The sequence below is a fragment of the Andrena cerasifolii genome, chromosome 16 (assembly GCF_050908995.1).
Source record: "Andrena cerasifolii isolate SP2316 chromosome 16, iyAndCera1_principal, whole genome shotgun sequence".
In the NCBI taxonomy this organism is placed as follows: domain Eukaryota; kingdom Metazoa; phylum Arthropoda; class Insecta; order Hymenoptera; family Andrenidae; genus Andrena; species Andrena cerasifolii.
The window spans coordinates 7,837,475-7,850,153 of NC_135133.1; the positions used below are offsets into that span (position 1 = coordinate 7,837,475).

A 12,679-nucleotide genomic window follows, 5' to 3' on the forward strand; every position below is an offset into this window, starting at 1 on the left:
ATCGTTTTCTTACATCTACAAAACCGCGTAAAAATAATTTTCAAAAAATCCATATTTCTCAAGCTACCCCCATCGCCAAGCCTTAAAATTAAATTTTGTATTTCGTAAATATATGCTGAAATACCTCTTTTCACACATATAAACAGTTTGTGTTACATTTTTTTTGCAAACAAATAAAACCTCTATCACCGAATTTGAAGTTCATTGTAGCAGTTTCCATTAATAAAATTGTTTCTTAAAGCCACGTTTAAATTATTATTTATACAAAGTTTAGACAGCTTTCAATTATTCAAGCAAGAGACGCATCTCAGCGAATTTCAATGGAAACTGCTAAAACGGATTTCAAATTTGTCAATAGAGGTTTTATTTGTTTGTGAAAAAAATATAACATAAACTATTTAGATGTATGAAAAGATATCATCCAGAGGTATTTCCGCATATCTTTACAAAGTACAAAAACCTATTTTCAAGGGTTGACGGTGGGAGTAACTTGAAAAATATGTATTTTGTTAAAAATTATTTTTACGCGGTTTTCTAGACATAAGAAAACGCCGAGTACCTTCGACGTCGTTCCCGGCGTTCTCGCCGTCCACACCGATGAGAAATACGCGCGAATTCGTCTCGCGTTACTGTATCGCACTAATAGAGACGGGTCGAAAGAGAGAGGACAAAGAGGTCAGCGTACAGCAGTTGCGCATCCGGCAGAAATGAGACTGGGAAGCAATTGGATATCGTATACATATAGGTAAGCAACGAGTCGCCGACGTCAGCGACGGTGCTACGGACCCTGTTCGTCTTCGTTGAACAGTGCTAAACAGCGTTAAACCGAGAGCGCAAGGCAGAGGAGAGACTGGCGGTAGATGCGTATACATATATCTATCCGGAGAGCTGCATTCTTCGAGAGCTCGGAGAAGCAGCAGCCGCGTGCACGCTTTCGCTACCACATCCTCTACGCATCCCCCTCCGTCGCGTCGCGTAGGAACAACCCAGTTTGCGCACCTTTTCTTTCAAAAGCCAATGGGGCATCTTGTGCGAAGAGAAGGGGATGAAAAGTGAAGATAATCGCGCGCAAGCAAGTCAAGTACTTATCTAAGCATCCGGAGAATGCGCCGCGACCGAATCCCAGCGACGAAGGAACCGTATCGCGTGCTCGCGGTAACAGCAACGCGACAAGACACGATGTTAGCGATAGGCAACAGGTGTTTCACGCCACGTACACGCGTACGAAAGGTGTACTTCTTCTTGCGTGACCGTTGCCCGACTGGTCAAACTCGAGGTTAAATTAAGCTAGACCACGCGCGGGCTCGGCGAGTCGGGGATGAAGGGAAGGACTGCGCGAGGGTGAGCGCAGGGATCGCGGCGGAGGACACGCGTCTGGTGATCGGCACTTTGACGTCCTCGGTGGTCGTGGTCGTGCTCCTCGTGCCACTCGAAATCGCGCGGTATGTTAAAAGCCGCGTTCCCAGTTGCCCTTAGCTTTCGGATAGAGCCGCGACACATGGAAACGGGCAGACACCCGCCGAGTCTCGAAAGACACTACTTAGCACTTCAAAGCTTTCGACTTTCTTCTCCGTGTGCGCCAGGGGCCTGGAACCGCGCCCCTGTGCGTGCGTAGGTACTCCTGAATGCACGACCGCCAGACCCAGCGCTTCACCGTTTCTTTCTCGGAGCAACGGGGAACGAAAGGGGATGTCAGGCGATCAGACCTGACGATCGGCAATCTTCGATCCTAAGTAGTAACCTGCCTAAGTAGGAGCGACGCGACTCGCGATGCGAGTAAATCAGGGTGCGGAAGGTAACCCGCCTTGCCAACCGCTACCAAAACACGACACGACGCTGTCGATCAGACGTATACAAGATACTGGATTATGACGCGCGCCGAGGTGCGCGTTATGCGCCTCGCCGCCCGCAAGATAGGTCGAAATTATCTTATATTCGCGGTCCCGGGGCAGCTAGATATACAGGCCTATTATCATTCGTTTGGTATCGCGCGTAGACAAAACTAGATTACAAGTGCGTGCGTTGTCTAGGTCAGGGTTGCTGTGTATCAATGCCTCCTTCGATACCGTGTGATCGCGTGCCACGCGGCTTCTGCGATCACTCCGCGAAAATCACTAACAATCATACGCGAGCCGTCTCTTTGACGCGCCTCTCCACTCGACTGTCCCGTAGCTCTTCAACCCCAGCTTCTGGCGCGAAACGATGCACGAGAAACGCCCTCGTGTCGATAATTAAATGGGATTCGTTAAAATTAAAAGAGACGATCGATGCGCGTGTATTTTCGGCTACGGTGCCACTCGAGACGTTTCAGAAGGAACGGAGCCGCACCACCTTCTCGTCCCTCTCCCTCTCGCTCTCGACGGGGACGCAAGGGTGTCGGAACCAGAGAAGCTGTAACGCGATATTCGTTTTTTTCCGAGCAGAGGTTGACTCGCGTAATCTGGGACAGAAACGAATAGGGGTATTTGTCACTACTTCTCGCCGTGGATTTCTACTTGGTCCGTGCAAGATCGTGCTGTCCGACAAATTTCAGGGGAACCGTGGCCGAGTTGTTCTTTCGACCGGTTCAGCCAAAAAAAGAATAGCTACAGGCGTACCTAATATAGGTAATGTAATTTGTAATATAATATAGCATACTCTAATGTAATCGCAGAGATACTCACTGGCACTAAGGCTGGCGGTGGCAGTGAGTTGGTGCTGCGTAGGCGTTGACGCCGGATTGACAGCCTGTCGTCTGGATGGCGTGGCGTACTGGGTCGCCAGGGAATCGTTGGAAGACGAAGCGTAGCTCCAGGACGAAGCATCGACCGCCGCGCCGACCCCCGCGGTTGTCTGTTGCGTCGGGTACGACGGACTGTATCCTCGAAAGCTGGGCCTGCCGCAAAAGGGTTGCGAAAATCCTGGCAGCGCCTGGTGAGCCACCGTGCCGGACGACTTGCCGCTGCCGGCGTAGTCCTCCGAAATCGCGGCAAGACCTGTGCCCAGACCTGTGTCGTTACGGACGATACGGAGAATGTGAAGCGCGATCGAACGCGAACAGCTAATTACCTTGGGAGCTCCAAAGCTGCTGAGGCGAGCTGGTCAATTCCGTGGAACTGGCAGTCATGTACGGAAGCGCGTAGGAGCCTCCGGTTCCTGTCGCGCTTGCGGCCGTCATCGAGCCAACGCCGCTCATCGTACGGTACAACGAACTGAAAAAAAAACATTGCGCGTACGCTCGTACATCGTGGGCAAAACTACCTAGCGTGCAAAAAAAAAACCAGTCCGACTCGTTGCAGCGAGCCTTTTCGCCCTAGCCACGAGATAGAACACACGCCCATACCCATGGGATTTCGAGTAACGCGTGCTAAAACTCGTCGACGGCCTGCCCGTCGCTGATTCGATCCGGCTGGAAAGCCAGGCCGGAAACGAGAACCGTTCTCTCCGTTCTCCGTTCTCGCTTCTCCGATCCATCGAGCCGTAAATGCGGGCGCGTGCCAAAACAGGACGTTTTCCTATGTTCCCCCCTCGACCAGCAACTCCCGAGAACATAACTACTCCATTATCATTACCACTAACCATTACCGTCGCTATTAACGTTACCGTTACCATTAGCATCGACCTCTGTCTATACCTGAAGCTCGATGACGTAAACCGTTCGACTTCTCTAGACCCCCGAGGTGTTCGCTTCGAGCCCAAGTAGTAACTCGGGCACGGTGAAAATCCAACAACGCTGAAACGTTGAACGGCGGCACCACGTGCCACGCAGCGCCGGCAGCATTCGTTGCGCAATTAAACAGCATGGACGCTGTTTCGCGTCACGTTTTCCGGGTTTCGCTCGCGAAAGCGACCAATACTTCTGCAGCAACGGCGCATCTGATTATCGCAGAAGGAACGCGGTAAAAATCGGCGGCGCAACGCATACGAAAGCCAGAAACGCGCGACCTTGGCGTTTCTCGCGACTCCGCGGGCCCGCGACTCCGCGACTTCGCGACACGTACAGTTTGATCGGTACGTGCTCCGCGGACACTTTGCAAACTGTCCTGAAACAATTTCGAACCGAGGTAGCTTAGGGAACTGCGTTCCGTTCCGCGTAAAGGAAACATCGATAACGGTCCGTGCAACGTCGACCTTCGCCAACGAGAAACGAAAAACGAGAAACGCGAGGAACACGCGACGATAGAACACGGCCGATGACGGTTACTCGGCAACGTAAGAGAGTCTCGACTCCTCTCGCACTCGGAAACAAAGACGCTGAATGCTCGTGTGGCTATACGTTGCGCTCGGTATACCGGGTATGCAGTATGCAGGTTTTAGCCACGCATGGCTGATCGAGCGCTCCTCCCCCACGGAACTGGTTAGAGTTAGAACCACTCGACGTCGATAGAGATACCTCCAGCACCAGGTGCTGCTTGGTAATCAGCTTCCTCGTAAACCACTAACCTAACCAAAGGAGGAGGCAGTACGTAGAAAAGCCAGACAGCACGTGCTACGCGTCTGCAACACGAATTTCTACGACGGAACGACCCGCACTAACGGTGGCAAGCCGTGCGCACCGATGCGAGCACGTTAGTTTCTCGACTCGTGCTTCCACTCGCCGACACGTCCTTTAGCGTGCTCGATAACTTTCAATCTCACCGACGCCATGTTGTTCGCCCTCCAAACTGTCCTGCGAATCTCCTTGCTCGGCCGGAAGTCAGCGAAATAACATAACTGACCAATGACGCGCCGCGCCGCGCCGGTAACCGGAAATCATCGAGACCACTTTGTTCCTTCGTACGTTCCTTCGTATAGCGTATGTATATGTACCCGATACTTCTCCCTTTCGTCGCGGTCGTGTCTATTTACGTACACGCAAGTCTATACGCAACGCGACGCACTCATACTCAAAGGAACTCGGTAACCAAAGGCTCGCTCGAGTTTCTTCCAAGAACCTTTTCCAGACGCTCTCGAACGTCCGCTCGAAGGATCGCTCGCGATATATCCATTTCTTCACCGATTCTCTTTCTCTCGGTAGACCTACTCCCTTCGTGATTACTGTTGCCACCCCCTGATTAAAAGGGAAAAATAGAAAAAGGGAAAAACGGAAAAAGAGAAAAAGAGAAAAAGAGAAAAAGGGAAAAAGGGAAAAAGAGAAAAGGGAAAAGGGAAAAAGAGAAAGAGAGAAAAAGGGAAGAAGGGAAGAAGAAAAAAAGAGGAAAAGAGGAAAAGAGGAAAAGAGGAAAAGAGGAAAAGAGGAAAAGAGGAAAAGAGGAAAAGAGAAAAAGAGGAAAAGAGAAAAAGAGAAAAAGAGGAAAAGAGAAAAAGGGAAAAAGAGAAAAAGAGGAAAAGAGAAAAAGAGAAAAAAGAAAAAGAGAAAAAGAGAAAAAGGGAAAAAGGGAAAGGGAAAAGGAAAAAGAGAAAGAGAGAAAAAGGGAAAAAGAGAAAAGGGAAAAGGGAAAAGGGAAAAAGAGAAAGAGAGAAAAAGAGAAAAAGTGAAAAAGGGAAAAAGGGAAAAAGGGAAAAAGGGAAAAAGGGAAAAAGGGAAAAGGGAAAAGGGAAAAAGAGAAAGAGAGAAAAAGGGAAAAAGGGAAAAAGAGAAAAGGGAAAAGGGAAAAGGGAAAAAGAGAAAGAGAGAAAAAGGGAAGAAGGGAAGAAGAAAAAAAGAGGAAAAGAGGAAAAGAGGAAAAGAGAAAAAGAGGAAAAGAGGAAAAGAGAAAAAGAGGAAAAGAGAAAAAGAGAAAAAGAGGAAAAGAGAAAAAGGGAAAAAGAGAAAAAGAGGAAAAGAGAAAAAGAGAAAAAGAGAAAAAGGGAAAAAGGGAAAAGGGAAAAGGAAAAAGAGAAAGAGAGAAAAAGGGAAAAAGAGAAAAGGGAAAAGGGAAAAGGGAAAAGGGAAAAGGGAAAAAGAGAAAGAGAGAAAAAGAGAAAAAGGGAAAAAGGGAAAAAGGGAAAAAGGGAAAAAGGGAAAAGGGAAAAAGAGAAAGAGAGAAAAAGGGAAAAAGGGAAAAAGAGAAAAGGGAAAAGGGAAAAGGGAAAAAGAGAAAGAGAGAAAAAGGGAAGAAGGGAAGAAGGGATGAAGAAAAAAGAGGAAAAGAGGAAAAGAGGAAAAGAGGAAAAGAGGAAAAGAGGAAAAGAGGAAAAGAGGAAAAGAGAAAAAGAGGAAAAGAGGAAAAGAGGAAAAGAGGAAAAGAGAAAAAGAGAAAAAAGGAAAAAGAGAAAAAGGGAAAAAGGGAAAAAGAGAAAAAGGGAAAAAGAGAAAAAGGGAAAAAGAGAAAAAAGGAAAAAGGGAAAAAGGGAAAAAGAGAACAAGAAAACAAGGAAGAGAAAAGACAGGGAAATGTTTCATTGGGTCCGCAAAGAATGCAGACTTGGTGAAATACGATCTAGAAGGACGATGGCGACGAATGGGGTTATAGCCCTTGCTACCGGACCGCTATCTGAATCCGTCGAGCCGATAAGACTCTTCTCACGATAGCGGATCACAGACGAACACCGGACCGCGATCCCATGATGAAACTTAGCAAACGCATCCCTGGGCCATCCTACGCCTTACGCCTCGCAGCTTTTACTACTCCATTCAATTCGCGTCTCCCGTTTCGAAATCCACCAAATGTTTTCTCTCCGCTACCAACTTCACGCCGTTTTCCGTTCCAACCACCCACCTCCGCTCGCCAACGGTCGAACCTTCTCGTTTATTTACGAGCACCGTTGTCGCGACTGCTATCAGCTTTCCCATTTACTTTGTTTTCGGTCGCAACAAAGCGCAGATAAAGTAGAAACATTACTCGCGTGAATGCAAATCCGCGGAATGGAAGGGTGGAGGAAAACAGAGTATGGCGGACTACTTAGGCGTCGAGTCACAACGGAATGGAATGGAATAACGTAGACTAGAGTGAATTGTGTGTACCCACAGGTAGGACCGCAGGATACGAGCCTAAACCGACTAACCCCTACATGTCGTGTAGGTATCTACAGCAGCAAAGGGGCAGAAATAAGGCGGTTCGTGTGTGAAAATCAACATGTGCTGACGTCTCTTGGGATTCGCCTCTATTTCTCGAGAAAAACAAATCATTGGCAATGAAAGTAAGCGATGACAAAAACACTCACTGCATGCTCTCGGGCGTGATGCTCTGGACAATCATGAATTCTTGGTCCTCTTTCTCCTCCTCCGTTTCTACTGCTGCGTTCGCTTTCAGTCCACGGCCGCGACCATAAGAAGAACAGTAAACTGAACGGACGCGAGCAGATCCAAAGTACCGAAAGAAAACGCTTGTTATTCGGTGGACGATGGTGACAGATCAGACGCGAACCGGGCGGAATATAATCCGACAGTGTGCTCGAAACTTTGAAGCGATTGGCGTTGAAGAACCTCGAACGTGGTCAGGACTTCCCCTTCCGCCAACCCTTTCTCCATTCCTCCCTTCCATCGTCTCGTCTCGTCTCGTCTCGTCTCGTCTCGTCTCGTCTCCTCTCCCCTCCTCGCTGCTCCTCTCCTCTCCACTCCTCTCCTCTGATTTCAGTTCGCTGAGTGTCCCCTCTCGCGATACCTACTTGCTCCCACCCCCGGCTAACTCTATTCAACGAGTACGTAAGTCCCCACTAGGTTGCCTCGATCTACCACCGAACCTGGTTATGCACCACTGCCGCATGCCCGCACGATCAACGTATGCTTTGCGGCTCCTCTTCCTCTTCCCTTTGCTTTTCCTTTTACAGCTATATAATTGTAGCTTGCGTTCCTGGCCACCATCGCGGTTTCCTTCGAATCGAGTCGTTACTAGTGATTACCTACTTCCAATCGCCACCCACTCAAGTGAAGGAGAAGTAAAGAGAAAAACGCTCGAAACTAGGCTACTTAAATTGCAAGTACGTTGGTTTCGAAACAAGCCACTCGCTGCAATTTCAAAACGAAAAAAAACAACCATGGTCCATCTCTGTGACTAATCGTAAGTTAAGTACTTAAGTAGATACCCACGTTCAAGCTTCGCGCATCTTTATAAGACAGCCTCTTTGTTTGGAAGGAAGGGCTGTTAGGCATACTTAGGCGGGAGTGAAACCGCTGTGAAGATTTGTGGGCGAAAAGAATAGGGGCACCTCGACCGGGGGCCGCGGGGAAAGCGTTCGGAGTTCTGCTCGATGTAACGTCACACGATACCGAAAGGTTTCTCGGAACGCGATGGGTACGACTCTCCCGGACTGTAAACCCTGGGATGATTCACGACGGACTTGGCGTCAGAGAGCAGCGATTACGATTTACGCGCTCCTCCGGTTTCGTTCTTGACAAACAATACGCTAAACGATTACGCAGAGACGAATCATCGGCAGAGCTCGTGCGGAAAAACACGAAAGGGAAGAGAACGGAATTAAATCCTCCAACGAAAGCAAGACGATAAATAACGTCCGGATCTAATAAGAAAAATAAGAGAAAAGACGGCGGCGGCGGTGGGCGATGAAGGCGACGGCGACGCTTTGCGTCACCGTACTCTGCGCTAATCTCGATAGAGCGATATGCCGCAAAAAGAGAAACGAAAAACAGAGCGTCCTCTGCACCCGAACTTTAGATATCAAAATTCGAAGGTCGTGGCCCGTGCACGTGCACGCCGCATGAGGAAATCGACAAACACGAAACACGAAGGACGACCGAACGGCCGTACGATGACGAAAACTTGCGCCTCGCCGCGCTTCGCTTCGCTGCTCGCTTCCTCTTCTTCGTCGCGATCCTTAACTTTCCTGCCCCCTTACCTACGCTCTATTTCAGGCCAATCACGGCAATTGTACAAAACGCGAACCAATTCCAACGCCTCGTGCCCAATCGAACGCAAAATATATCAAGCGTAAATGACACAGCTGATAACACCCCGTTCTCTCCAAGCGAGACGGATAGCGCGATCGAAGAATCGTTTCTATCGGTCAATAAACTCTTATCGCAACCGCGTACCAACTAACGAACCAATGAACCAATAAACCAATAAACCGACGTACGAGCGAACGAATAATCCAGCTCCAGTACAAATCCATCCATTTTCTCCAAGCGCGGTGAGATCGCGAAAATGTTTGGCGAGTCGCGCAAAAAGTAACACGACGAACGCGATAAGAAAAGCGTCGAAGAGCGCGCAGGGCAGCGAGAGGTTGCTCAAGCAATAGTTGGATAGCGGAAATGCAAGGGACGCGAAACTCGTGCCTGGGACGAATCGGTAAACACTCGGAGACATTGTTCGCTTTCACTGTTAGCATAGGGCCGAGGAGGCGTCACACTGTTTTCCATCGACGGTTTAGCTTTATTTTCGGTCTTGTATCGCCTATGCCTACGCCTACGTATACATCTACGGGAACAGAGCATTTTCTAAGCCGTCGTGTAAACGTTTTCGCGAATGGTAAACATTCGTGCAGCCGCTGTGTAGCATCGGCATGGGCAAGGGGAGCGGGGCGTGCTCCCACTTGAGCGCAGTAGATATCGATCGCGATTTGGAAACAGATTGAAAGGGGCACCAACCTGGAGAGCGAACCACTGGGCGAATGCGGTGTCGATGGTCCCTGCTCCTGATGATGATGGTGGTGATGAGGAGTTGCGGCTGCGTGGTGAGCGTAAATCGATTCCATGTACAGTTGATCGGAGACTCGGTCCGCTTCCTGAGCTAGACCGTGATTAGTCTGTACCGAAGACGGAGGCTGCATAGCTGTCAGATGAGCGTAGGATTGCCTCCCTTGCTCGGTCGGGCTGTATCCACCGTCCGTCTGTCCTTGCCGATGTGGCGACGCGAGTCCTTGATCATCGCGAGGACTATGGCTCGAACTGGGCGAGCTACCGGTTCGAAGCGTAGGTGATCCTACGCCGCCTCCGCTGCCGCTCACATCGCCACCACCGCCTCCACTTCCACCGTTTCCACTGACACTGCCGCCACTGCCTCCGCTTCCGCCTCCACCGCGACCACTACCAGCTCCACCTCCACCTCCACTTCCACCACTACCACCACCACCTCCTCCTCCTCCGCCACCACCTCCTCCCGCGCGTATCTGATGCTGAAGATACGCTTCGTCCGATAAAACTTCCTCCAGCTGGTGGTGATGATGATGCTGATGCTGCTCGTGCGACAGATGAGGATCATTTGGCCCGACTTCGCTGCCAGAGTTGGTTGCACCAGCAGTGTCTAGGTTCGGGAAGAGCACTCCAAGGGTGAAGTCCCTTGCGCCTCTCATGGCTGCCGTTATTCCGCTCACTCTCTCCACGTCCTCGTGATCTACCTCTTGACTTTGTTGGTGGGTCGATTGCTCTTGGGACTGGCACAACGACTGCGACTCTGACGAGGACTCTTGCTCGTCCAAGCGGCGATGACTCGCCGAAGAGAGCTCCGTGTGCTGGGACGTGTCCGACTGCAAGTGGTGGTGATGTTGGTGCTGGTGTTGTTGGTGGTGGTGGTGGTGCTGCTGCTGCTGCTGCTGTTGGTGATGATGGTGTTGATGGTGGTTACGGTGATGGTGGTGCTGCTGATGGTGGGGGTTATGATGATCGGTTACGGTCGGTGAGAGCGTTTCAGTAGCGTAACGATGCATCGTGGAGCGAGGCGCGTGACTGCCGAGACGATTTCCCTCCGACAATGCCGAGGCCTCGCCAGCCCGCCGACTATCCCCTCCCTCGGGAGTCGGCAGCTCTCTCGCCCTCAATTGAACGTATTGCGGTTGGTGGTGGTGCGACTGCCGCTGCTGCCGCTGTTGCTTCTGCTGTTGCTGTTGTTGTCGTCGCTGTTGCTCCTCCTCCCCCGGGTCGCCGCCCTCGGTGAAATCGCTCGAATCCTGCTCGAGATAACCCCTTCGCAAGCGACGCGATAGTTTGTTAAAAGTTCAGAAGGCAAATTCTGCGTTCAGACAACTCGCTGTTAAGGTAACTGTCCGAAATCTCCCCCTCGCGACAATTATATCGGTTGGATTCGGCTGGCATCGACACCGCGCCCACGATACAAAGGGAAAAGGCAAGATTGCGAAGCGCTAGAGTTTGTACCTTACCTTTGGACAGAGGTCTGGCGAAGGTAAACGAGCGGATGTAGGTCGTAGGTAGAGCTGGCATAGTTTTCACGATCGACAGGGGCCGTGATAGCTAGCGATTCGGCCGCGGCGGTGCTCGGCTCCACGATCGCGCCATTTTCAGTTTCCTGCTGGCCCGCCTCCAGCACGCCCACGTCGTCCACGCCTTCTACGCTTCCGCGCCTTTCGTACGCTGGCTGCCGCCGTTGTTGGCGTTGTTGGCGTTGTTGCTGCTCCCGTTCCCGAACAAGCTTTCCACCCGTCACGACCTCCGATCGAACCGACGTCCTTGCTCCTCCTCGCTGCTCCTTGTTGTCCTGCACGGCGTCGGCACTCCCCGCAACCACCACTCTGCCCGTTTCGCTTCTGTACGCCACCGGCCCATTCTCGTACTGGATCAACGCTGCGAACATCGCGACCCGCGTCAATTTATTCGTATGCGGGACCGTTGCAAGCGAAACGTATGCCCGAGCGTGTATGTACGACGAGCAACGACCGTTTTGCAGACACACGTATTCAACAGCGATGCGGCATCGTCGGATCCTGAAAAGATGATCCGAACGATACGAGAAGCTTTCAGTATCCGCTAGCCGGTCGATTAGATTGAAACTCTCCGTGTACTCGGCCAGTACCGACGGCGACGACACGGACAAACTGTTGCTAGCCGGTAAGTTACAAAAATAGCTGGCCGCCGTTATCTATTGCTCGTTAGCGACCGCGCACACTCGCACGTTCTCCACGTTCTCGCGATCGAGTCTTCGCGCGCACACATCGAATCGCGCAACACCTACGTAACTAGCTACCTACTACATACGTAAGTATGTATGCGTGTCGTTTTCGTTTGCATTTGCGTTTGCATTTGCATTTACGTTTGCCTTCGCATCATAAACCGGATGAACACTGTGAACAGAAGACGAGCTACCCAGGCAGGCAGACGCAAAAACAAAGGTCGAGGGTGGAAGAACTATATAGAGAGAGAGGGGAGAGATGACGAGGGGGAGGAAGAGAAGAAGCGAAGAAATATTTCGCGAGCAGTGTTTCAGCTTCGAGATAAAGAGTATTATTTTTAATTCTCAAAGGTCAATCGATGGCAACTGTAGCGAACGTAAGTGGCGAGAAAGCGTCGAGGGGGAAACTATGAAGCGCAATCGGTCGTATGGGGCTTGACGATTCTCCGTTGCCTCTCCACCGATTACCGATCGATTATCGCACGATTGCGAAATCCACCTATCTAATATCGCTGTACTCACAATGACGAAGACAAAGATAGTGGTAGAGACGGAGGGTGAAACGAACGCGAAAACCGATGGTAGAATGAAAGTGGCGGTACAGAAGCAGGTGGAGTGCTCGGCGTAATTCCGAGAGAAGAAGCCGAGTTGCCGGCCGACATTGGATTCGACGAGGATTTTTAAGAGAGCCGCCGGCGAAGCTGGCCGACGAGTGGAGGCGATATCTTCCCTCGAAGACGGTGCGTATCAATCGTTTAACATTCAGCCGACCTTATTGTCGTTACCTAATCGAATTGGAAAGGTCAGGCTCGCCGGATTATCTGACGGCTCGTTTCGCGGCGAATTCTATTAAAAAACATATTTTTTCGCAAAAGGTCTAAGTACGAATCGAGCCCCGCTGCGCCGCGCCGCGCCGTTGGATCGGGCCGGCCGTCTCTTCGGCTTATCGAAGACGAAGCTCCATTGTTGCTCGGTCG

The 12,679-nt window shown here is 50.7% G+C and overlaps 1 protein-coding gene across 3 annotated transcripts in view; it reads right to left on the reverse strand.

Annotated features, from left to right (window-relative positions):
- LOC143377674 (uncharacterized) overlaps positions 1–12,679 on the reverse strand; it is a 29,669-nt gene that overhangs the window by 5,672 nt on the left and 11,318 nt on the right. For 2 of the 3 annotated variants that reach the window (XM_076829233.1, XM_076829235.1), the window contains exons 2-5: positions 10,957–11,377; positions 9,449–10,762; positions 3,049–3,191; positions 2,664–2,987 (exon numbers count right to left, since the gene is read on the reverse strand). In XM_076829233.1, the coding sequence (XP_076685348.1) occupies positions 2,664–2,987; positions 3,049–3,191; positions 9,449–10,762; positions 10,957–11,377 (2,202 nt within the window). The remainder of the gene's footprint in view (positions 1–2,663; positions 2,988–3,048; positions 3,192–9,448; positions 10,763–10,956; positions 11,378–12,679) is intronic. The other variant, XM_076829234.1, reaches the window with a different exon arrangement.